At 45.0% G+C, this 25,941-nt stretch overlaps 1 protein-coding gene across 5 annotated transcripts; it reads right to left on the bottom strand.

Annotated features, from left to right (window-relative positions):
• Window positions 1–5,317: 5,317 nt before the first annotated feature.
• PPP1R3B (protein phosphatase 1 regulatory subunit 3B) lies at window positions 5,318–15,903 on the bottom strand. 5 transcript variants are annotated; one of them, XM_029226532.1, is made up of 3 exons: window positions 15,693–15,903; window positions 10,840–10,923; window positions 5,318–9,202 (listed from the first exon to the last, which is right to left on the bottom strand). In XM_029226532.1, the coding sequence occupies exons 1-3, from the start codon at window positions 15,827–15,829 to the stop codon at window positions 8,323–8,325; spliced, it is 1,101 nt and encodes a 366-aa protein (XP_029082365.1). In that variant the 5' UTR covers window positions 15,830–15,903; the 3' UTR covers window positions 5,318–8,322. The 5 variants fall into 5 exon arrangements, with proteins under 5 accessions (XP_029082365.1, XP_029082362.1, XP_029082361.1 ...); XM_029226529.1 differs by lacking the exon at window positions 15,693–15,903 and adding an exon at window positions 14,842–15,678 and having other exon boundaries at window positions 5,319–9,202; window positions 10,840–14,131; XM_029226531.1 differs by lacking the exon at window positions 15,693–15,903 and adding an exon at window positions 14,842–15,678 and having other exon boundaries at window positions 5,320–9,202.
• Window positions 15,904–25,941: the final 10,038 nt, after the last annotated feature.

Genomic DNA, 25,941 nt, shown 5'->3' with positions numbered 1-25,941 from the left:
TCTGCCCTGGCTGGGACAGGACACACCACCTGCAGAAGCTCTGAGGCAGAAGCTCCCCATTTCAAAGCAGAAAAATGAACCAGTGTGAGAGGGAAGTTTGCAGAGAAAATACTTTTTGATTTTTCTTTTCAGTCTGTGTGTTGTGTATGTGTGTGTGTGTGTGTAGTAGTAGTAGTAGAAGAAGTAACACACAAGTAACGTAAGTCATGAAGGACCCAAGGTGTGAGGTCGTCGATCAGTTGATGAGAAAAGCAGCTGGGGACTGGAGAAGTCAAACCAACAAATGCTTCTTGCATGCAGAATGTGCAAAGCAGTGTGCAAAAAAGAATTTATGAAAATATTTGGGGGATATTTCAGCGTTTGTTTTAATAGGTAATTGATTAATGGTGAATAATTAATATTAAAATAAACTTTAATAAAATGGTGTGATAAGAAGATCAGCAAAATGTCACTTGGCTAATTCCACATTCAAATGGGACCAATATGTCCACCAGAGGGCAACTAACTAGGTGGCCCGGGGAGTGAGCCCAGCAGGTGGGGAGTCATTTTCTGTTTTCAGTGCAGGTTGTGATGTGTGGTGTAGCTATGTTCTCTGAAGAGGGATGAACCCGGGGAAGCTTAACCCACATCTGGTGGTGGAGAGCTCCCCTTGGATGTATCGGGGCTTCGTAAAACTTTTTCAAGTCCCTGCAGCACTAACATTGGGGTCCTCTCCACACTGCCGCCCCTTCTCCAGCACTGGGTGATGGTAAATGCCAGCCATAGGAGGTGACAAAACTTAAAACAAAGAGCATGTGTGTCCACATCACAAAGATGGCCATCGGGGAGGAAGAGGGGATCTTCAGGGCTGAGGCCTGGAGCATTTTGGAGATGAATTTCTACTTCTTTGGTCTCCTGTGGTGCTTAAGGCCTCTTGAACTTGCTGGGCCGGAGAGAGAGGAGCTGAGACCCTGTAGTTTGCAGAATTCCTGGGAGCACTTAAGTGGTACTTTCTGGGGACTGGGGCTTGGAATACTGCGAGATTCAGCCTGTGTCTCAGTCCACAATGAACAACTTTCTCCGGGAGCTTGGTGATGCCCTATTTTTGGGCACAAGGGTTGGGGTGGAGAGGTAGTAGGACATAAGCCCAAACCATTAATAACCCCTTTCCTTTTAAATTCTCTACTCTTAAGAGTGAATTGGCTGGAGTTTCCAGAGGGCTTTTGGCCATCAGTACTACAATTAGGAAACAAAACCTAACCAACAAAAACACATCTAAACCACAGACAAAATCACCACTCTGTTATAACCCATCCACCCAAAAGCACTACCCAGCCAGAACTGATTCTGGCCCATGACTGGCCAGGGCTTTCTGAGCTCCCTGAGGGTCTGAGAAGATCCCAAAGGCCCAGGATAGGTAAGCCCGACAGGCCTGGTACAGTAGGGTTGGCCCAGCTGCTGGTTTACACGAGTGCTCCTGGGTCATTCAGAGCGCCCCTATTCATTCTCAAAAGCATACCAGTTTGGATGATAAAATTATATGGTCTTTAAACAAACAAACTAAAAAGCTGACTCCAGGCCTCAGCTGAGGGTCTACAAGTCACCTCTGAAGTCTCACTCTTTCTATGTGACCCTTCAATCGGGGTCAGCAAACTACGGCCAGCAGGTCAAGTCCAGCCCTTGGCCTGTTTGTGTATGACCCACAGCAGAGAACGGTTTTTACGTTAAACATTTTTTTTAAAAAGAAGAATATGTGACACAGATCAAATATGATCTTCAAAGCCTAAAATATTTACTATCTGGCCCTTTATAGAAAAAGGTTGCCGAGCCCTGATCTAGCCGCCTGATCTTGCGTTTGGTGTAGAGGGCCAGGGGCCTGGATTATCATTGTCTTTGGCTCCAAAGAAAAGAGTATTGTGTATCCCCATCCTACCTTGGCCAAACTCAAGTCTGGCAGAGGGCCTGGTGCAGGGGAAGTGCATCAGTGTCTGTGGAATGAGTGTCAGCTACCAGAGAACCCCACATGGACAAGACCTCTGTTGAGATTCCCTGTCTCCTCTCCAAGGGTGGGTGATGGCAAAGGGGGAGGAACAAGGGTTGGGGCGTCCTGTGCTACAGGTGAAAGGCAGTGCTGGCCCCGAATCTAGCCCGTCTCCTCGAACACATGGGGAGCTACGGGGCCCTTTGGTGGTTTCCTTCCGTCAATCACATCCTGCTGTCCAGCTGGGCCCTAGGATGCCCAAATCATTTAATGTTGACCTTTATGCTTTCGTGTGGTCAGTGGTCCTTGCCATGTGCCTTTTGTGTATAAAGATGCGTGTGTTCACCCCTCCCCTGGGGATCGCATCTTTCTAGCCTGAGGAACTTCTTTTCAGAATCACCATTTTAGTCTCAGTTCTGTGAGAGAGACTCCAGTTTGGGGTGACACTTCTTGGAAAAAGAAAAAGAGACCCACGTGCGCAGTCCTCTCGGCTGTCACCGACTGGCTCTGTGACTTTCGGGAAAACACTGAGGGCCTTCAACTCTTCACCCGTAAAAAGAGCTCCCTGACAGCACTTACAGCATGAACACTGATGGCTTTGTGAAGTCCAAGCTGTCGTCTGGAATGCTCTGCGTTCCTGTGATCCTTACAAAGAATGCAAGTAGTGTATGTGGCACTTCTTCCAAGTTTATATTTAGAACCGTTTTAAAAACAAACACGTTGGCCAACTCTGAGAAGTACTCAGGGCACCGCCAGAGCCCCTGGTTGCCTTATTCCTGCCGAAAACACTCAGAGCCCCGTCAGAGCAGTTGACAGGGGGCGGCAGGGTCAAGGCCAGAACCCAGGCTTTCTGACTGCTGATACCTCTGGTAGCACCACCCACCACTTTACACGGCTCACAGAGGACTCACCTGAAACATGTCTCTTACAGGGTTGGGTAGAAACAGCACCTAGAAACAGCCTTGCACACAGCAATAAATGTTCCACTGAATTATTTGGATATTTGCTATTCTGGGGACATTGCTCTAGAAAAGTGGTTTGGTGGTGTTTTTATTTTGTTTCCTTTTTACTCCAGACATCTCTGGGATGTCTGTCTCACAAGTTAGAATTATGTAATGATTATGAAAACCACATTGAATCACAAGTAGACATTCATAAAACCAGTGTTATTTTTTTCCCCTTCCCATTTCTGTGGAGGCAAAAATGTGGGCAGTGTTTGCCAGGCTTGAGAAAGGCGGTCATGCATGTAGCTCACTTTGGGCGCTTACTGACTGGGTGCTAAGATTTTAAATGCTCTGACGTTCCACGACAGAACCACCACTGCCTTTCCCGGCGTGGCCGAGACTGATTGGCAGGAAACACCTGGCAGCAGTTCACCTCGCCTGCATCCCATCTTCTGAACTTGGGAATAAAACATCTCTGAAATCTTACTTAGGGTGAATGTCCTGTACCCAGTGGAGACAGGGCCCCACCAGGAGCTGCGTGGTTTTGCCGCTTGCAGAGTTTGTCTGATCAAGCAGTGCAAAGCTATGAGAGCTGCTTACAGTTTTCCCACTGCTGCGTATACACCAAGTCAAAAATATGCTTCAAGAGCAAGTGACAGGGTAGGAAGAGACCTGCCCTTGGATCATTAAAAATGATTCAGAACAACACGGGCCCCTGTACCACTTCCCTGGCAATCACTCTCTTAGGTGTACCCAGCCTTGGCTGCTGTACAACTCAGAAAGCAATTACCCCCCTTCCTCTGAACCTTACAGCTTTTCTACTTAGCCATTGATTGTGTCCTGTCCCTTTTGGAAACCGGCATTCCAGATGTGGAAATACACAGACTGAAAATGTTCCTCCCCAGCCTCTGACTCTAAGAAGAGAGTCAGTTTTAAAACAGGACACTTTCAGTTTTGTTTTCAACCTTTATTACATTTTTGCATTTGAGATTCAAACAAACCACTCTCTTACACCACACAAAAGGCATCCATTCTTGTGATTTTTAAAGTGCATTTCCCCTTTAACTTTGTGTACAAAAATATGTATTTTTTTAAAAACTGTGGAACTTTCTCAACAAGGCACTTTTAGGCATGAAAATGAAGATGAGTCTCCGTTTCTACATTCACATACATAGAAGGAAGAGTGAACCACCACCATCACAGCTGCATTCTTGGAGTCTTCATGGGTCCAGCCGACTCGAGGAACTGATAAACAAGACTGTAAAAACATTCACAACCTTACAACCTGGGCTGCAACGCTTTACAACCATAACAAGGAAAAGCTGCCCGTCAGCACAGCTGTCCTTCCCCGTCCAGAGGTGTCCCACTTCAGGAAGCGAAGATACGCTGGCAAGTCGTCTTTGATGACCCTGGGAGATCCCACTGTGTGTGTAACTTAGCCCCAATGTCAGTGATCATTTCGGGAGAGACAGGCCATCAGGACCTCCCAGAGCCGACAGCCATGTGCTTTCTCCAGCACACCACATCCATTCGAGGGATTTAACATGTGGAAAACAGGAAGGACACCGAGGTTTTCACTCACTGTCCATTGAGAGGGAAGACCTAGCCAACGGCACTTCTGAAAAGTAAGCAAACACTTTTTTGGTTTATAAACATATATATACAAGCCATTTAATGTCCCAGTGACTACAAGTAACGCTTCTTTTAAAAAAAGCAAATTATATGCAAAGATCAAACCCACAAAACATTCTTTTAGCAGTTCAAGATTTACATCTTTAAGAAACATTGAGAGAGTAATGTTTTGCCACCATTAAAATTAAATCTTAGAGAGAAATAAACTCTACCTTGACTCTGAAATTGTTTTAATTTCTGGAGAACTACATAACTCCATTGTTTCTCACCAGCTCTCCTATAACAAGAATACTTAAAAAAAGCAAACAAACTCGCCCAAATGCTTCACATCTTCCAAGAAACACTGAAAGCTTATTGTTTAAAATCTGTCTTTAGATAGTCTAGCTTATTTATTGCACCTAATTTGCAAATGCTCCCCAGGACATAGCAGGGAATAAATATGAAACAGAAATGGAGCTGCCTCCCCATCCATGGACAGCTGCACCAGCGGCAGAAGGCTGGTCCTTTGGGGGCAAGTTGGGAAGGGGGCCACGTGTCATCATAACCAAGAGCTGTCTGAGGGTCAAACCTACAGGTCAGGCTGCATTCATATCTCCAACTAAGAAACCTGTCACTTTCCAAGGGGAGGGGGAAGGGTAAGCTGGGACGAAGTGAGAGAGTGGCATGGACATAGATACACTACCACACGTAAGGTAGATAGCTAGTGGGAAGCAGCCGCATAGCACAGGGAGATCAGCTCGGTGCTTTGTGTCTACCTAGAGGGGTGGGATGGGGAGGGTGGGAGGGAGACACAAGAGGGAGGACATACGGGGATGTATGTACATGTATAGCTGATTCACTTTGTTATACAGCAAAAACTAACACATCATTGTAAAGCAATTATACTCCAATAAAGATGTTAAAAAAAAAAAAAGGACAGCTGCAAAACTCATTGGTGAGCCTATTCTTGGCTAGGTAAATGAATCATGGACACAAACATATTAAAGTAATTCAGTTGAAAGAAAGCATACAACACACAAACTTGGGGGTAGAAAATGATTGTGGCCTTGAATTATCCACGTGCACAATCTCCTTTGCATGGGAAATTCCCTTTCTCCCTGCTCTTTGTCTGCTGTTGACCTGCTGTTATCAGTTCTGATTGGGTTTTTTTCCCCACCTTTGTTTAGTACCGGTTGTAAGAATTATCAATTGAGTTTCAAGCTGTTTCCACTGGAAGAAAAAAAAAGCTGTTTTTCTTAATTAAAATGGTGACATTATGACCTTGCAAGTGAGAAAAAGAAAAAGAAACCGGTCACTTTCTCCAGTGTGTCACCTGTCTACTGCCGGTGAGCTATGAACAAGGAGAAGGCCCAAAGAAGGAGCAGGTCCTGAGGCTGTCTGTTGATTTCCTGGGACAGAACCGCCCCAAAAGGAGACAGACTGATTGGTAAAGAGGAGACTATTTTTCAGATGCTACAACCTCACTGCATGACCGTGCTGACAGGGACCTCGGGCGGGCACTTGCTTTAGTCAGAGAAGCGTCTTTGCCAGCAGGTGAGGACTTGCCTGGTGGGGTGAGCAACCCAGGTGCACCAGCAGGGGGCTTGCAAGCAGTGCCCCTGGCAGGAAAGCAGGGGTCAGCTGGGAGGAAAGAGGGGTGGGGGAGCGTTTGTGGTGTTTTAAAAGACATACTTATCACTGAATTACCATATTTCAAATTCTGACACGGGAATGCCTTAAGATCCTTATTACTGAAAACCATACAGAAGTCACTTGAGGCATTTTTCTTACGAACAGGGAACGATCTTGATACCTTCGGTCTGTTAATAGGGAAAGGACAGTACACCTTGTACCCTTCATAAACTGGAGGAGGAGGGTGGGACTTCCTAAAGCAAAATAAATTCATGACCTATTTAAGATCAGTTTTGCTTCCCATGGTGTAGATTTACACTATTACATAATAGTTCTGATCACCTGATTTGTAACACAGGGAGTACTGTCTGTGTACCTGAAGTAAGACATGCTTAGATAAATCCCAGTTCTGCCCAATGTCAGCATAAAATAAAAAATGTGACTGTCCCATAAATTATCATGTAACCCCCAGTGCTGCCCACCTAGGAGAGACATAAAAAATAAAGCAGTAGATTGCAGACTAGTCACAGCCAGTTTTAGGAACAAGAACTCCGTGGAACACCACTTAAGAGCATTTAAAAAGTCAAAACTTTTTAAAGTTCAAAAAAGAAAAAACCCAACCACAAAACTCTAGGAGCCAAGACACTCCAGACCTGCTTGATGCTAATTTACAAAGCCACAGAAGCTGGGAGGTCTCTTCCAACTGATCTGGATAATGCAAGTGAAAGAAGACTCTTTGCTTGCAGAGTCCAGGAGCTGTGCCCCCAAATCCAGGCAGTGGGGCATTCCTCTTCCTTCCTCCCTGAGGAAGACCTCACTTTAGTAAGGTCAGGCAAAAGAAAAATGAGGCAGTCATTTAGCTAAGCTCCAAAAACAAAAATAGAACAGTAAAAGACCCCAACCTTCTACAAATACACATGTAAAAATATTTTTAAACACCCCCAAGGACCAACCAATTTTGCCCAAGAAAAATCACAGGGTTTGGGGGTCCATCTGACAAGGAAAGTCCCAGGAGTCTCACAACAGTATGAACCAACAGACTTTTAATGCTTTAGTCCAATGTGGTTAAGAACAAATAATATCTGATATTTCAGAGTTGGCAAACAGCGAAAACGACATCTGAGAACTCGGTGAGGTTCTTCACCCCTATCCCTTTACGTACCCACACACCATAGGTAAGAACAACCAAGTCAAAGTCCGTGGGGGCTTGTAAGGTGCTGTTTACAACGTGGAGGTTGTAAATCACAGTCAAGATACAACCAAGCACTTCCTGAAGGTGCCGAGGATACACTTAATCTGCAAATCCAAACGTCCTGAGCACAGCATAAAAGATGACTCTCCAGGAAAAGAGATCCTAAAATCCTTTCGTGAAGAAAGAGACACGGGCAAACCAGCTTGGCAAGTTACAGCAAGTCTTGTAATTGAGCCCTCGGGTGACTCAGGGTAAGAGTGCTTAGAAAGTTCCCCCCAGCGCCAAGAGGTGGAGCTAAAAGTGTCCCCCTCCTGACTGTCCTGCCTGGCACCAGCCTGCCATGGCTGGTGACAGCGCACAGCAGCCGGTTGACTTTTCATAGCTGGTGTGTCGTCCTCTGCTGGGATATCTAAGTGGGGTCAGAAAAAGGAAATGCCTGTCTCTGTCATGAGCTGATCTGCCTTTATTATCTTTTCCTGAACTGCAGATGAACTGTGGAAGAAAATCAAACACACAGAGATAAAGTGTGAAGCCCACGTAGACACGGGGCAGCTGCAACAGGCGGGGAGGCCCTGGGTGGGCGGGAAAGACCACAGGAAGAGGGGGCCGGGGGGACTGACTTCCCACACCCGAGGGGAGAGGGGCTCCTCGTCACTGAGCCACCATCCTCCGGCCTGGCCAGTGCTCCCTGCAGGCCTGGGTCCTGTCCAGACCGTTTCCAGCACCATCCAGCTCGGACCCTCATTGCCACCACGCGGGTGCCAAACAGACCGCACACCCATCTCCTCTGAGTGTGAACCCAGTTCTGTGATCTAAGCCTGGCTGGCTTGCCTGCTTGAAGAAAAAAAGTGACTAGGATCCTTTCTTTTCGAAAACTGTGCCTGATGGCAGTTCAGCTTTTCTCTGGGCTTCCATCTCCATCCTGGGGTGATGCAGCTCGGCTCCTCTGCACCCACTCAGCCCGGCTCCATCCCAGGCCGTCACTAATAGTAGGGCCCAAGCTTCTCGTATCCTAAATAACTAGGCCACTCCGGAAACAGACCATAGGAACACCGAGGGCTTCCAAACTGGTCAAAAGCTATTCCAAAATCTGATCCATTTGGTGGCTGGGCTGTTCCCTGGGCGGATTTCAACTCTGCCCGGATGATCCTATAGTTTTTGCCTTTATTGCTGTCCCAGTACGTCTGTCCATTGCACTCATAGCACACGGCAAACTCCATCCTCTCATAAGACTGAATTTTTTCAGGCAAGCTGATTTCAAAGGAGAACGTGTCCTTGTCTGAACCTGCGTACGTGTCCTTCACGTACCAACAGGGAAAGTCTGTGAAGCTTTTCCAGGTGTCGAATGTCATTCTGACTTTCACCATCTTCTCAAATGCGAGGTTCTGCACCTTCACCGTGCCTGCAATGGCTCTGTCCTTCAAGACGCAGTTCTCCAGGCAGACGTGGTCGGTCCGAAGCCGATTTCTGAAGTCTAGGTAGTCTACAGAGGGCTGCGAGAAATCCAGCACAAAGCTCTCGCTCTCCGCTGTTGTCAGACTCACAATGCTGTCCAGGAGCTCGGTGATGTTCAGTGGAATATCTAACGGGTCATCAAACTCGGAGAACACTTTGACCATTGTCAGGGCCAGCCCTTGGTTGTCTGCAAAGGACACCCGCTTCTTCACCTTCTTCTCCTGGACGGTCGGGGCCACCGTCCCACTGGCTTCATTCTTGCCGCTCAGCTGAATACAAGGCCTCAGGGGTTTGCTTGACTTCTGGGAGATCTGGAAGGCAAACCGCTCTCTGCGCAAGGAGGGGGCCATGCAGCTGTACCTGCACTCAATGTCCACAGCCATCACGGGGCTACAGCAGGCTACAACCCTGGCCAAGGGGAAGGAAAGAAACAGCAAGGAGGTCAGACAGATGTTCAGGCTCATCCCCCCCGAAAGGGACCAGCGAACTACGTTTGCCTTCATCTTTGCCCACGTGGCTACAGCTCAATATTACCTCAAGTGTGGTCCAGTGTGACCTTGGTTTCAGGGGAGATTAAGAGTGCAAAGTGGGGGGCGGGGGGAAGAGGCCCAAGGTTAAAACAAACACAGAAGTATGGAACCACTGGTTTTAAAACTAGTTCATGGGTTTCCCTGTCAGGGCTTGTTGGGGCCGTCAGTATACTGATGGGCCATGGAGAATAATGAAAACAGCGTGCTGTTTGCCGAATTTCCTAAACTTATCCCAAACAAGGAAAGTCTTTTTTTTTTTTGGTGGAGCACCTTGCTGAATGCAGTTTGGTAAATACTGCTTTCCTCCGATAAAAAGAAATTAATTCCTCCCACAAATATTGATTGGTGTTTGCTATGTGCCAGGCATGGTGCCAGAGACTGGGAATCAGGAGTGAAGACAGACCCACACTTGCTTTCATTCAATGTACAGTAGATTTTTATATTCTAGTATATCTTACTTTTAAAAAGTGCCAGCAATTTAGTATTTTTAAATCTTTCGTATCAGTGAAGAATTGTGTTTTTCTACAGTGAAAGTAGCCTCTATAAGAATAAAAAGCAAAGAGAATCATGCTAAAGATTAAATTAAATCTGACTTCATAAAAACAATGTTTTTCTATAAGTGAAAAAAATAAGTAAAACCAAAAAACCGAAGACTGGGAAAACATTTTCCAAAAAGCACGGCAGCGAAGTTTTAATACTTTTATAAAGAGTTCTTATAAAACAATAACAAAGTCAAATATTCCATGTAGAAAAATGAGCAAGGAGCATGAATAGACAATTCATGAGAGAAATTTAAAAGTGGCTCATAAATATGCAAAGTGTCCAGCATTACAAGTAACTTAAGAAATTTAGATTAGAAGACAATGCCTGTTTTTACCTAGTGAGTTAGGAAAGAATTTTAAAAGATGATACAAATATCTGTATTAGTCTTAATGGGCACAACCTTTCTAAATCATCATTTTCGGTTCTAATATCACATACAGGTATTAATCTTGGAAATAATTAAAAATGCGCAAAGGTTAATGTACTAAAATGTTCAATGCAACATTATGGAGGGAAAAGGGGTGAGAAAGTAAACTAAATGACCAATAACAGGTATCCAATTAAATCAAGTGCACCATATCCATGTGATACAATTTAATATCATCATTAAAACCATTATGTGGAAAAAGATTTAAATGGCATAAAAATTTATAATATATGATTAATGTAGAAAATGGAGAAGATAAATTGTACATAGAGACTAGACTTGTAGGGAAAAATATTACGTATATGCACAGAAAAAAGACTAGTGATATAATTAAAACTGTCAGAATTTTCCAGGTGATGGGATTTCAGGAAATTTGTTTTCCTGCTTTGTACTTTCTAATATTTTCTAAAATAATAGACCTTCTCTAATCAAGAAAACAAAATGAATCTAATAAAACACCTCAAATATCTTAAGATTCTTGTAGGGCCCAAAACCCACCCAACGCTATTGCCTCACTAAAGCCAAGCCATTTTTATTCTAATTACCATGGCAAATTGATATTCTGATTTGACAGTTCCAATGGGCTAATTGAAGAAGTCGGCGATGAAACCAGGATTAAAGTCTCTAGCCTGAGAATCACAGAACACAGATCTGGATTAGTTGCGAAACACATCTCCCCTCACTACGGCAGAGGTGTCGGTGTGTGGTGGTGTGCTGGGGTACCAGCTCTCAGGCCTCCCGATCCCTACCCCCCCAGCCCCGCCCCGGGAGGTGCTGTGGGGTGATGGCGGTAGTTCAGGAGAAGGACAGGCAAAATGCCGCTCATCATCTGACAAGAGTGGGGACCACTGGTCCAACAAATAGTATCAGTCCAATAAATAATATCTCATTTTCAACTTCTGATTTCGTTTAATCAAATGTATTTTAAAAATGAGAAAGGATGAAGACGTATTGGGCTTGATCCCATTTTCAAAAACCACCACCAAAAAACCCAGCACTTCCCCAGGATGCAGGAATCACTTAGTGGTGACCAAGTGGGGAAACACAGACATTCAGAGACAAAACAATAATAATACAAATACCTGTATTAGTCTGAAAAGGCCCAACCTTTCTAAATGTTCTTATCTTAATTTATAGCCATAATGTAGTTATCTAAACATGCATTTTAAAGGATATCTTATCCTTTAAATAAGGATATTTAAATATCCTTTAAACATCTTATCCTTTAAATATCCTTAAATAGCCTTATAGTTTCTCCTCTAACAAAGTTAAACAAGTAAAAATTTTAGGAGCAAATTGGCTATTATCTTTTCTTTCATTTTTTAAATTTATCTATTCTTTTATTTATTTATTTTTGGCTGCGTTGGGTCTTCGTTGCTGCACGCGGGCTTTCTCTAGTTGCCCCGAGCGGGGGCTACTCTTCGTTGTGGTGCGTGGGCTTCTCATTTCTCTTGTTGCAGAGCATGGGCTATAGGCGCGTGTGCTTCAGTAGTTGTGGCACATGGGCCCAGTAGTTGTGGCACATGGGCCCAGTAGTTGTGGTTCACGGGCTCTAGAGCGCAGGCTCAGTAGTTGTGGTGCACGGGCCCAGTTGCTCCGCGGCATGTGGGATCTTCCCGGACCAGCGCTCAAACCCGTGTCCCCTACGTTGGCAGGTGGATTCTTAACCACTGCGCCACGAAGGAAGTCCCTATTATCTTTTCTTATACCCATTCAATTGTTCTGGAAAGGAAAGTTCTGACTGAATTGGGCAAGACAGCTTTTTTTAAAAAAGTCAGAGGGTTCAACATAAAAAAACAAAACAAAAATCCTATACTTACAAAGTACTTGAATTTTTCTTTTCCCCTGTTCATTGCAAAACTTTGTTAGAATGCACTGGAATCACATGTTCAGTTCTACTTTTAATACAGGTAGTTTTTGCTTTTTAAATTAAATGTTAATTAAAAATAACCAAACAGCAGGCAAAGCCTTGCATCCCAGCCCCCCCGACTCTGCCCACCCCTGACAACCTGGGTGTGAACTGAGGAAGGAGGGGTTCCTCCTCTGTTGTAGCCGCTTCCTCCCTGCCTGAGTCAGCACAAGGTCAACTGCAAGCTCTCTACGAGTGTCCCGCAGGCCTGCAAACCATCCTCAAGCATGCTTTCCAGAACCACCTTAAAACAGCTCATTAGAAAATGACTGGGAAACTCTCAAGCTATTGTGGAAACAATTCTAAAACAAGGAGATCAGGCAAAGAATCTGCACACTTGCAGTGGACTGCAGTCACTCTCAAGGTCTAATCCTGCAGGTTAGAAAGGCTTAGTTGAAGGCCTTGGTAAAGTTTCAGTGTTTGGACCCAGCAGTATAAACATGCCCCTGAGATCCCTTTTATCACCAAGCTTTAAGAACTGGGGGCGAGGAGGTGAAGCTGGAGTCGGAGCCAGAGGTAATTAAACAATTCCACTGGCACTTTCTGGAGCCGAATTGGTTTTGCAGCATTCTCCACGGAGGGCAAAAGGAAGGTGAACCACCTGGCGGCCCAGGCATTCTTCCCAGGCTCCTGCTCCAGGCCCATTGCACAAGCACCCCTACCCAGAATCCCTTCACTTTTTTGGTGTCACCAGCACTGGAGGGGAGGTCACTAACCCCGGTGGCTTCAGTAGAGGGTGCAATCTGACTCTTGGCTCCCTTGCCTATCCTCACAGGTAGTTTCCAGCTTTTATTAACCAGATTGGTCTCCAAGAACTGGTGCACCGAAGTGCTGGTTTGGTGTAAGCCTTCCTGATCACCTGCTCAGAAATTCCCGCACAGACCGTGACAGGGATGACCAACACCCAGACGTACTCCTAGCCACGGAGACATGCAAGGTAATAGTTTCCTAAATCCCTGAAAGGAAGGCACCTGGACAAGTGTTTTGTCCTCAAATGGCATGAAAATTATCAGTTCCAACACAGGACGCATCAGGCTGTACCTCAGGGCCCCTCTTATGACAGACTCTTAGGCCGCTCTGCCTTTCTCATGCCCAAGCCAGGGAATGTGAGTCACCAAGGTTGGTCTGGAGAAAAACCAGAATGAGATGTGGACACACAGTTGAACCAGCACAGCATGACATGGGACCTGGATACCAGTTTGTTGCAGGACAGGGTCATGAGAATGTGAGTAGCTATTACTCAGACCAGAACGGATTCTCAAAACCTTTGCTTCCAAATAGATGCCTAGGAGATCAATTTTGCCCCATGAGAGACTGGACATGCACCAAGGGTAGATTTCAGTGTTTCTGGTCAAAAGAGGGCAAACCCTAACACGCCATGCAAAGACAGAACATGGATAGTTTTGCATAAATGCTTTCCGTGTTCCTCTAGTGACAAACAACAGACCCTCTCAGCCAGGGTTAGATATTGTGGTGATTCTTCTCTAAAAACTATCGACTTGTACAGAAAATAACCCCACGACCTTCACAGTTTCAGGCGGCTGAGCTACTGACTCTCTGTCTGTGCCTTTTATAGGAAGCAAATCTTTCTTTTGTATTGAGGCCAACACATTGCCTCCTCCATTCTCTTGTACTCAGATAAGAAAAGACAGAAAAATCAGACGCACCAAGAACCCAACAGGAACACTGAAACAGCATTAAGTAAGCATTCGCAACCAGGTTACCAGGTATAATTTTTTAAAAGACGTGGCCACTTACCCCTTCGGCATTTCTTTATTCCCTCCCAAAAGGCTTGGCTGCCACAGTATGAGTAAAATTGGCATCTTTCCCTTGGTACTCAGACCATGGGGCCCTTATTCACAGCCCTAGAAGCCACTTGGACTCCTCTATTCTGTCACCATCATCCAAAGCATCTTTGAGATAAATATCTGTGGATGAGGCGGCATATTATAGGAAAGAGATAAGTTAAAATGGCAGTGTCTGCCATCTAAAAATGTTCAGTGTGAAACACAGTGCACTGGCCTAGGAATACCTGCACATGGCTGTGCCACTTGGGGCAAGTCACTCAACCTCTCTGGGCTCGAGCTTTCTCCTCTGAGATCCCTTCCAGCTCTGACATTCCTGGTTGCTAATACTGCCTGATGGTTCTCTTCTCCCTAACTTTTCCCTAAATACCTCAACTTCACTTTTGTAGTCAGTCCTCCAGCTGTCTTCACTTTAGTCTCGGCTCCTGGATAACCCTGCCAAGTGAACTATTTCCTCTTCTCTGCACCCCAGCCCCCAAAACCCTAACACTCTCTTCTCCTGGACCCTGGGTCTCCCAAGGAGGCCTGACCACGCAGACCACAGGCTCCAACATCTTCTAGCAACCCTCCAAGTCCTCACATCTGTCCTCAACTTTCTCCTCCTCTGCGGGAAACAATACCAGGACAGAGCCCAAATCTTCTAGTATGTTCTGGGCCCCCTACCCCCTCTTTTGCACTGAGTCCCTTCCACACCCCTTTCTCTGGATTCAAAAGGGTGGCACGAACAGGACACAGGCCAGAGCGTCCTGCCCTCTGTGTCCTGGTCCCGTCAGGCCCGGGCTGCACCCCGCCCCCAACCCTTCCCCGAGGTCCTTCGCCTGTCCGGAACCCACCTGTTGGGCCGCGGGGAAGCCCCCTTTCCAGCTGGCTCGCTGCATCGGAACGCCCGGAGGGAGGTGGCAGGGGAGGCTGCCGCCACCAGACTACGTGAGCCTCGGTGTGTCCGGGAGGCAGGCCTTGGGCTGGGTTCCCGGAGTTGTGACCGGCAGGGGGAGGAAGACGACGAGGAGGAGGAGCCCTAGTTATCACACCAGGGCGGGGCAGCAGGGCCACCCGAGGCGGAGCGGCGCCACGAGAGCGTCCCCGCGCGGCCACCTCGCCCCCGCTGGCCCGGGACAGCCCGTCTGGGGACCGGGAACCGGAGGTGGCTCTGCTCCGGGAGGCCCCGGCCGCCGCAACGTCCTGTGTCCCGTCGCCCTCGGCGGCCTGAGAGATCACCAAGTGTGTTTCCCTACGTTGTACCGGGAAATCGAGGCCGGGGGAGAGACGAAGCGACTTTCCCTTGTGCTGAGACCCCATCGCTCAACTCCGGGGACACTCTCTAGAAGTGTCGGGTCCCAGGTGGAAAAGCCTTGTGTCAGGTTCGAACTCGTCACAATAGGGATTAAGAGTATCTGAAGTCCCAGCCCCCAGCCCCCGGGCCGCCCGTCGCGGCCGGGACCCCCACCTCGGTGCATCACGTGGGTCCGGCCAGGCTCCATCCCACCTCTGGTCCCTGGATTGCCCTCCCCACGTGGAAGCAACAGCCTCCTTGAGCCCTTCTAAAGTGTCCCACTCCCAGAGTGTAATTGCAAGTTGGACGGAGAAAGTGTAGGTGGCACGACCAAAGAGGGCCCCCGCTACGCGCCCTCGCCGCCGTCTCCGCGGCCGGGCAGCCGGCCTTGCGGGCTTGGGAGGGACGTACCTGGTACAGCTCATAAGCCCCGAGGTGCGGAGGCGCCAGCCCGCGGCAGCATCCGCGCCGGGGTGGCAGGGGCAGCGGCGGCGACGGCAGGAGCGGGGGCCGGGGCTCAGGTCGGCACCCTTCGCGGGCAGCCGCATCCGTCCGTGCGCGAGAGCTGCCCGCCCGCCTCCTCCCTGCGGCCCCTCACACGGGACTCGATCTCCCAGCCTCCGCACGGCTCCCTTTAACTTTGCGACCACTTCTCTCCACTCGGGATGTTATCCTAGACCCCCTTTCACGTGAACGCCCCCCACAGCCAATGGGCGCGCCCGGGACGCGCGCCGTCGACCAATGGCCGTGGAGCCGCGGTCCTCCAGAGCATCGCCGCGCCACGTGATCGGCTGCGCGCCCGGAGTGATAGGGCTGGCGTCCAGGGCCTGCGAAGAGGGCGGTGGGTCATAATTTCATCAGAAGCCCGAGGACCGGCGCCAGGGCGCAGAGGCACTTTCCTACAGCCTAGCATCCCGTTACAGCAAGAGGGCTGGACGCCGGCGGCTGGCAGAGTTCCCTCTCCCTAGGCAAAGTCCTAGCCGGGCAAAGTCATTCTACACCTGCGGACCTGGTTGCAGTTGCATTCAGCCGTCCCGCCCGCCCCGCCTTTGTCTTACACTTCAGCTACCGGGGGTTCGCAGATGACAGTTACTTCCCCCATCACACGTGGAGCCCAGAGGAGCCCCAAGAGAATGCCAAATGCGTTCCCCTCCGTTTTAGGTGGAGCCTTTTCGGGATCAGTATCCCCAGCTCCAGCGATAGTGTCGAAAGTAAGTAATTACTGAACGCTTGCTTTGTGCCCATCACGGTCCAGGTGTTACTGTGAAAGGAGTACAGTAAAATCCTTTTTATGAAGTTGTTACTGGGCCAAAGGACCAATACCCATCTCACAGAACACCGCGTGTATAGTTGAGGGTTTCTCAGGTAGGTATATTTTCGAGGAAACTACCTGAATTGAATCTGTATGAACAGATTCAGCCTGTACCACAGGGCCTCGGTGATCTCTGTGCTATGCCTTGAGATCTGTAGAGAATGAGGAGCTTAGAAGAGAGCTTAGAAGCCCCTCCTCCCATATGAGATCAATTTAAATATGCATGTATTAGTCATATGTATCATCTCCTTGGTGATCAGCTCTGCGCTAGCCACTTTAGGGATGAGAATCCCAGTTTTCCAGTTTTAATGAATTTTGGAAATTAATATAGGATTGCCAGCTTTCTAAGGTGCCAAGTAAAGACACTAAAACAAACAAATCCTACCATCTTCTGTTACCATCTTTTATTTTTAAAAGAAGTACTCTTTAACAGCAATAACAATAAAATGCAGGAAGGGCATAATCTCAGAGTAGAGGCTAGTCCTTCACATTGCATATGTTTAGCTTTATGAAAATTCATTACATTGACTATGGCATATGGGAATTTCTGCTGTAAGAGATTTTAAAGCAGCTTCTAATTTTACTAGGAATGTAAGACAAAAACGCTAGTCCACTACAATAATCCAGTTGAAGCCTTCAGCTGCATAGAGAGCTTCCCCAGACTCAGTCTTCCTGTCTGAAGGGTGATCATTAGTCCTCTTCCTTCTCTTTCAATGGACAAATCTGATAAAGGACCACCTGTGAAATTAGCTATTGGTAGGCGATTGGCAAATAAAGTTTCTGTGCAATATTCCCTTTGCCAACTCTAAACCCCCTTTTATTAGCTGATGAGTGGGTTGAAGATTTATGATGCCAAGTGCTGGCTACGTTTCTCAAGTGGAGGGGCATGCTGGAGGAGTGGGCAGAGATAAAAAGCCAACAGGTATTGCAAAATGTATGCAGGCAAAGGGCGATCTGAACCAAACTGGGAAGGAGTTGGGACAAGTAAATACAATTTTATAGTGTTAGGTTTTGGAAGCATCTTCCTTACATAGATCTAGGAAATCATCCCTGTGGTTTAGGTGACTATTTCAGTCCGGGAGAGTGGGGCTAAACTTAGTTGTGGCACACCCCAGTCTTGGTAGGTAGGAGTGTAGCGTCTATGAGTTTACAAAGAGCGCAGTCTTTGCGATCAGGATAGAGCTGGGGTGCAAGCTCTGGAGAACTGTTCCAGTAGAATTCACAGCAGTCCCGAGTTCCAGAACCTGAGAGCTGGACTGGCCCTTAGACACAGTCTTGCTTCACCCTTTCATGTTATAGCCACAAAGAGGGAAACTGAAAATGGAAAATTTCAACCTGTTAGTCAATGCATACCAAGTTCCTTTTCTAATATCTGGCTTTGAACTGTAGCCTTAATTTCATTTAATAAGCCAACCCTCCTCCCCGCAAAAACCAGGAAGCCTAACAGTGGCTAAGCATAGCTAATGATCATTTTACCATAAGCTGTTGTTTTTCATGGCTGTTAGTAGCACTGTCTTCTTCTTGCACTTGGGCTCATCTGTGACTTTTTCAGTTCTCTCTTACACATTTGTTCATTCATTCAACAGCACACTATTAACTACCGTAAACCTGGGTGCTGGAAATGGAAAAATGAGTGAAATATTATCTTACTCTCGAGAAGCTCTTAAGCTAATATATAATGATGTGGGATGAATGTGTGAAAGGCAAATCTCTCTTAGGGGAGCTAAGAGGAAGACTGTGCATGTCTGGCAGTGGGGCAGGGGAGGGGAAAGTCTGAGAAGGCTGACCTTTGAGAAGTGACCGTTGAGCAGGATCCTGAAGGGGGAGTTAGAGTTTAGGGGTAATGGGAAGAGAGCATGGCAGGAATTGGAAATGGCACAGAGTTCTATACGTTCCCCCAAAGAATTTCCACGCCATTGATTAAGAATTAGATCCTCTTTCTGGCTTAAACATTGGACGCTGCTTCCTTCTGCATGTGTAAACAGCAGCTTTTTTGCTCATCCAGAAAGTTTGAAAATATATTGTTAATGCCTTATCTCCTCCTCAACTGAAAACATTTCAAAAACAGCTCAAATCATGCAAGATTCTGGAAGAGAAATCTTTTTCTTTCTTTTTTTCTTCTTCAAATTCTAACATTGCTTCTCTTTGAATGAAAGTGATTGCAAAGTGAATCTAAATAAAAATAACCAGCATCAAGTCAGAACTAAAGAAGAGAACATTCTTTTGCTAGATCAGAATAGAAAGTGGGGAAGACTGTTTCCAAACTGCTTAAATCCATTTATATTTAGACGAGTGGAGTTGTTTGCACCTGTCAGAGCTGCAGACGTGCTCTGGGTGCATCATGTTACCTGGGGCCCTCTGCTCCTCTTTCAGACTTGACTGAAAGGGACTTGCTAGGTCATGTTTTATGGGACAGGCAGAGGAATACGAGCCAAGGGATTCTGTAAGCCTCTGTCTATGGAGAATATGTCCTTAGCATGGGGAGAAGAGCTTGAGTAATTTACATGTCAAAGCTCCTAGAGCCCATCAGTGATTTACACGGTTGAGGGCTTCTGAGTTTCTATATGATGCTGATGTAGGGACCACTCCTTTAAAAGTTACATATACTGAGCAGCTTTTATTCCCTAGCTTTATATCTTGTGCAGTGCTTTGTATGATCCAGATATATCTTTAATTTGTATTGTGTATTATTCTTATGAATATAAAACGAATACAAGATCACTGTAGACACTGTATTTTGTGGAAAATACAGAAAAATATAGAGGTGAAAACAGAATCAGTACCACCCAGCCATAACTACCAATGTAACTCACTGTCTTTTCTTTCAGTATTTATTCTGTGCATAGTAGTATAGGATCATAGTATTGATATATATAAAATTTAATATCTTAACTTTTTAATCATGACTGCTCATTTTGAGTGTATTAGTATTATTATAATTTTTCTGACATGCTTTTTAATGACTGCATAATATTCCTTCATATAAAGAGACTATAATTTATTTTCTTATTGTGGGATACTTAGATTTTTTTCCAAATTTTCTCTATTGTAAATAAACTTTGATAAGAATCTTCATATTTAAATCTTTGTCCACAGCCCTGATTATTTCTTATAAGTCTGTTTCCGACAGGGTACAGACGTTCTTCAGACTCTTGATTTGTATTGTCAGATCATTTTTAGGAAGATCAGTATCGACTTTTTATTCACTACTGGAGCAGTTTAAGAGTTAAGTAATCCTAATTAGGTCTTGGTTTGTGGACTTTGGACAAATTATACCTCATCTTACAAAAAAGCCATATGAGAATTTTCACTAATGAATCATATACTCTGTGCCTGGGTGAAAATAGCTACACACTTGTAGCTCTGAGTCTCAAAATACACAGCCAATTTGTGTTATGAATGGGGACTTCATAACCCATATTATTAACTTAAATGATATTAAGTGGTGGCTGGTCAGAGAGAAAGGCAGAGGCTGAGAACATGGGGTACCACTTTGCCACAGGCTTAAAAGGAATTAGGCAGAACCCAGTATGTATTTATATTCTTTGCTGATTCATCCCCTGTTTGTGACTGGTGTGATCATAAATTATATTTGAACATATAACTATATACATGTGATGCAACCTGTACCGTCCGGAATATCATGACAAGTGGCATGCGCTTTTGTGAGAATGACATGTCAAGCTGCTTCGAGGGTTACGACAGGCCGCTTGGCCTTGTGTGCCTTGGATCTTCGGCCTGTTCGGCTGCACGCCTCCGCCTCAGATACTGCAAGCACTTGGGGCTTTTGTGTAGATAATTGTATTTTGGCTGGTTCCATCCTGATCTTTACAAAACTGCCTGCATTGTCCTCTTAGAAACAGGCAATGATATAATTTGTATAAAGAAAACAGTGACTCACTAGAGGGATGAGGAAAAAAGACTATTTAGGTACAATAATTTCTAAATGTACACACTATGTTCTCCCACAACTTTACATTCCTATCACTCCTCTTTTTGTTTGAAATTTAGAGTCAGAAGCTGAACTGACTTCATGGTTTTCCTTCTGATCATTTGATATCCTCTAGAGAATTACAACTTAAAGACTGCATTCTTCCTTCTCGAAACTCATGGTAACGATCTCTCCACACAGAGCCACAGGCTGTCGGGGCAGTTAAAGCTAGGAAGTCACCACATGTTGAGAATATTCTGTCTCTGCCCTCTGCCTTGCGTGCGTTCCCAAGGAGGCACAAATCTCAGGGAGCAGTGGGAGAGCCATCGTCTAACGTTGTTAGTTCACCTACTGCATAATAAAATGCAGGGGACAATAGTGCATTTGTTGTAAAGGCTACTCAAGCTTGTTATAAAATTACACTTCACCAAAAACAACAACCTGATAACTATTTGTATGTCTTACTTGGCAAGCAGCCAGGACCATAAAATATACAAAGCCAAACTTTGACATCTAAGCCTTGGAAATTGATATGACCATATAGTAAACCTTAGCAAAGATATCTGGCATGATTCCTATTTTCTTCTGTTAATACTTTGGTCGTCTTCAAATGCAGAGCCCCTAATAAGTAGGGTCTGTTGTCTCCTATTTTTCTTATTAATCCAAAAGGTGTAATAACTTAAGCTTTCTTCCCTGATTTTGACCCTGGGTCTTTTTCCTTCCTTCTTTCTTTCTTTTTTGGTATTACTTTTTAGTTTGTAAAAATCTAGAAATTTATCTCTCCTAAGATTAGTCAAGAAGCATTTCTCTTTCTTATAAAGCAGCATTATCCATCAACTTTCAGGAACAATCCAAAGTCATAGGTGATGAGAAGAAGGAACATATTACAAAATATAAGAGAAGGTTTCTGGTTTAACTTCCTGTAAAGATTCCTAGGAAGACACATAAAAATATAAAAACTCATATAACTCTCATGCCCTAGACACAGTAAAATGTAGTTGGTTAAGAGCTCGGTCATCTGGCGGTCCTGGATTTGAATACTGACTCTGCCACAATGAGCCGTGGACCTTGGAAAAATTACTACCCAACTTCGTGCTTCTGTTTTCCCATCTGTAAAATGGGAATACTAATGCCTGCCTGGCAGGGTTACTCGGAAGATTTCCCAGAACACTTTCTGTGTAACCAGGATGACTCGTTGCGCAAAACCCAAGTGCAATGAAAGTCACATTTCTGGATTATTCTAAATACAGTAAAATCTGGATCTGAACCCTCTACTTACCAAGTCCAGTAAGAAGCTTAAATATCAGTTGTTGTGTGCAGCTCCTCAAAACTGGGAACAGGCCCTTTGTTCTTAGGCTCTGTGGTCACTGCCTGCTCCTTTTGCAGCCCACCTGCTGTGGAGGTCACATCCTCACCACCCACCCACTGCAGCTGCTGTTCAGGCAGGCTTCGGTGAGGCCCCCTTGCAGGCCTGGCGTGAAGGTCCTGCACTCCCGGATCTCAGCTTTTTCCCTGTGAGCAGGATGTCAGCTTCCATCACCTGTGGAAACTTCAGATCCCACAGATCCCAGGCTCTGGGATTCACCTCCTCTTCAGGGTGGATCTTTCTGCAAACCCATAGAAGCACCAGGCACTATGCTCTCCCAGTCTTAGACAGTTCTGAACCCTGTCTGTAGGAGCCAGAATTCCCAAACAAAGGTTGTATGGGGGCTATTTCTGCAGATGCTCCTGAAACTCGAAGGAACTGTTAGCACCTTGTTAGAGCTAAGAGTCAAGACTTTAGGGAAAAAAAGACCTACCCTTTTCTCTGGTGTAAGGTGTTGGGATATGTGAGAATAAGGCACAAACGTATATGCTGACATATTTGTAAACTACCAAGCACATGGTAGATATTCCAAAGACATCACTGGTTTGCCAAATACTCCCTCATTTGAGGGTAGGTGAACAGAAACAACTAAGATATAGCTTAGGAAAAGGGGAAAGGGATATCCCTAAAGACTTGGGAAAGGAGCAGACCTCTGAAACAGGCTTACTACAGGAAACAAAAGAAAAATTTAAGGTATCTTTGATTACAAAAAAGACATGGTCTTTGTAAATTACATAAAAAACTCAGATGAAAAGTTACAAGCTGATTTTTTTTTTAAATGTGCATTTATCCTGTATGGTTCATTGCTTTCTTAGATAGTTCTGCCATATAATAATTTTTGTAGTAAACCCTTAGTAAAGTATAGCATACACTTTGAAAAGTCAACAAATTTTAAGTGTATAGATTAATGAATTCTCATTATATCCATCCACTAGCGCCACAGAAACCCCTTTTATTCCCAATTCTTGTCACTCTTCCCCACAGGCGTAAGAATTATACTGACTTCTAACACCATAGCAAGATGGTTTCTTACAAAGCTAAACATACTTTTATCATGCAATCCAGCAATCATGCTTCTTGGTATTTACCAAAAAAATTGAAAGTTGAAAAATTATGTCCCCACAGAAACCTGCACACTATTTTTATAGCAGCTTTATTCATAATTGCCCAAACTTGGACACAACCAACATGAGCTGTCAAGCCATGAAAAGACATAGTGGAAACTCAAATGCATGTTACTAGTGAAAGAAGCCAATCTGAAAAGGCTACATGCTAGATGATTCCAACTATATGACATTCTAGAAAGGAGAAGACTAGGGAGACAGTAGAAAGGTCAGTGGTTGCCGTGGGTGGATCAGGTGAGATGAATAGACAGAGCACAGAGCATTTTTAGGGCAGTAAAAATACCCCGTATGACATTATAATAATGGTGGTATGTGATAACACATTTGTCTAAACCTATAGAATGTACAACACTAAGCGTGAACCCTAAGTTAAACACCCTATTCATTCTGGTTGATTGTACTATGTCAACATTGACTGTACTGTGTCAAATGTACCAAAAATGGGACATTTTTTCATCCTTGGTAAAAAATGTACCATTCTGATGGAGTGATGTTGATAATGGGGGAAGCTGTGCATGTGTGGGGCGGGGATGTATGGGAGCTCTCTGTACTTTCGTCTCAATTTTGTTGTACACCTAAAAGTTCTTTAAAAAAAATAAGATTTTTAAAAAAGTTAATAACATGAGATATGAAGAGAGATGAGATACGAATGGATGGCGAAAATGCAATCAAACAGTTAAACTCCATTGTGGAAGTGGAAACAAGCAAAACTGACAGTGTATAAGATGGAATCAGTGAGGGACTTCCCTGGCAGTCCAGTGGTTAGGACTCTGCGCTTTCACTGCCGACGGCCTGGGTTTGATCCTTGATTGGGGAACTAAGATCCCACAAGCCATGCGGCTCAGCCAAAGAAAAGAAAGAAAAAGGAAAATCGAATCAGTGATTTGGAGGTTAATCTTGACAAGTCTACCAGAATGTATAGGAAAAGAACATTGAGTTAGAAATGATAACAGAAGAAGGAAGAATTGTTGAAAACAGAAATAGATACTATGAAAGAGAATGGGAATCCAATTGAAGAATTATAGCACTATTAACGAAAACCCCAGAACAGTAGAAAAAGAAGTTATAAAAACTTTTATTGAAGAAAACATTTCCAAGCTGGAAAGAGACCAGAGTATATATAGATTGAATGGGCTCACATATTTCAGATAAATCAATTTTAAAAGACCCACATCTAGACACATACTTAAAACATTTTTGAATTCCAAGGACAAAAAAAAAAAAAGGTGCTACAAGTATCCAGGTAGGAAATAACACCCCCTGGAAAACAAATTATTGATGGAAGAAAAAACACCAGACTGACTTCTGACCTCTTTGTAGTAACAATACTAACTGTCAGAAAACCACAGAGAAGCATCTAAAAGAATTTTATACTCATACACATTTTTATACATGTACATGACCTCTCTTCCTAACACTTCCCAATTTTCTTACCAGATTTTCCCTGACATTACAAAATATACCCATGGGACTGAGTAGTACTCAGAAAGAGTTCTAGCTTATCCACCATGCTGATTTAGTTCCTTGGTGAGGTCCTCACACTACAGGTAAAAGTCTATTTTGTACCCCTCGCTTCTCCTTGGTTTTAATAATCATTTTATCTGGCAGTGGGAGTGTTATTTGCTGCTGAGAAAAGAGGTCTGTCTCCCAGTGACGTGTTGAGCCTTCCCTCTCCCACTCCAAGGGTGGTCTATTGTTTTCCTTACCAGTGGGAATTTACACTTTGTGGGCGTAGTGTTTGCTCAGGTGGAAGAGCTTCACATAAGTCTTGGCTCCTTAATTTCACCCCAAATGCCAAGACTTTCATTTATAAAGTATATTGAAAAATCGTAGACTACTGGAGTGAAAAGGACTTTGTGTTTTCTAGTTCAGCACCCTCTGTTTACAGGTGAGAAAGCGAAAAACCAGAAAGGTGCCATCGCTTGTGTAAATTCATACATTCATCTTCTGTTTGACTTGGGCAAACTAGGCTCCTGGTCTCTCTGCATCCCCCTCCAGGCAGACTGATGGGCAAGATCTATTGAAGGGCTCACATGAGCCAGTCTTTACAATGAGGGAGGGGCTCCTGTAGGCCAGTGGTCAAAGCCCACGGAATGGCCAAGTGTGAAGCTAATGACCACTACTCAAAAGGCCAGTGAGTTTCCAACAATCAGTGGAGACACACCTTCAACATGGCACCTTGAAGTAACCAAAAACCAAAGGTATTCAGTACGGAAGAATCTGAGGACACAGGCGACATGCCTCCAGCCAGTTCTCCGAGTTCTTCCAAGTCTTAACTTTCAAGAGCTGTGGTAACAAGAACGTTTCCTTTCTAAACAAGCAGACTTGGCTCATGGTACCTGACATCCTATCTTCAAACACTGACCAAAGTCAAGGGTCAGGATCAGAGCCTGCACTTGTGGATCCCATAGCCTTTCGATTTGGTACTTGGGTGAGTCAGGAACTCATTAGATTGTACAAGTGGGAAGCCCCACTCCAACTAGCTTAATCAAACAAACAAAAAGAAGAAGTAAATTGGTTCATATAACCAAATACCAGGAAGGCAGGGGTGGGCTTGTTTCTAGGATAAACTCGGCATCATGGGGAACATGCCTGCTGGCTTCTGGGGGCTAACGCCAACCCCTCTTAGAGTACGGAAAGGAAGGAGGGAATCTTGCCTGATGCCAGCATACAACTGTACACTGGAGGACCAACAACTGTAGTCAGAGAGGTGGCCCAGCCCAGCTCCATGCCCACTTCTCTGTGGAGGAGCATTTTCTGTCACTAAATTAAAGAGAACGGGCCAGAAATAGGTACAAGTCTGATGTAAACAATAGCCATTGTTTCTATCATTACCTGTAGCGGGTTTGAGAATGTGGAGAAGATAGCACGCGCTGTCTTTCTGATGTTACTGCCACCTTGGATTTCCAAGAAGGAAAGAAAGAAAT

The sequence above is a fragment of the Monodon monoceros genome, unplaced genomic scaffold (genome assembly GCF_005190385.1).
Source record: "Monodon monoceros isolate NGI ecotype Baffin Bay Population unplaced genomic scaffold, NGI_Narwhal_1 Super_Scaffold_17, whole genome shotgun sequence".
In the NCBI taxonomy this organism is placed as follows: Eukaryota; Metazoa; Chordata; class Mammalia; order Artiodactyla; family Monodontidae; genus Monodon; species Monodon monoceros.
This window is presented reverse-complemented; position numbering and strand designations above follow the sequence as displayed.

Bases quoted from the DNA above. Each gene is read 5' to 3' on its own strand.
- PPP1R3B (XM_029226532.1), bottom strand. From the start codon at position 15,829: ATGCGGCTGCCCGCGAAGGGTGCCGACCTGAGCCCCGGCCCCCGCTCC. The intron at 10,924-15,692 runs GTACGTCCCTCC...TGTGATTCTCAG, and splicing joins GGGCTTATGAGCTGTACCAG to GCTAGAGACTTTAATCCTGG. The intron at 9,203-10,839 runs GTAATTAGAATA...CCCCTTGGCCAG, and splicing joins CAGAATATCAATTTGCCATG to GGTTGTAGCCTGCTGTAGCC.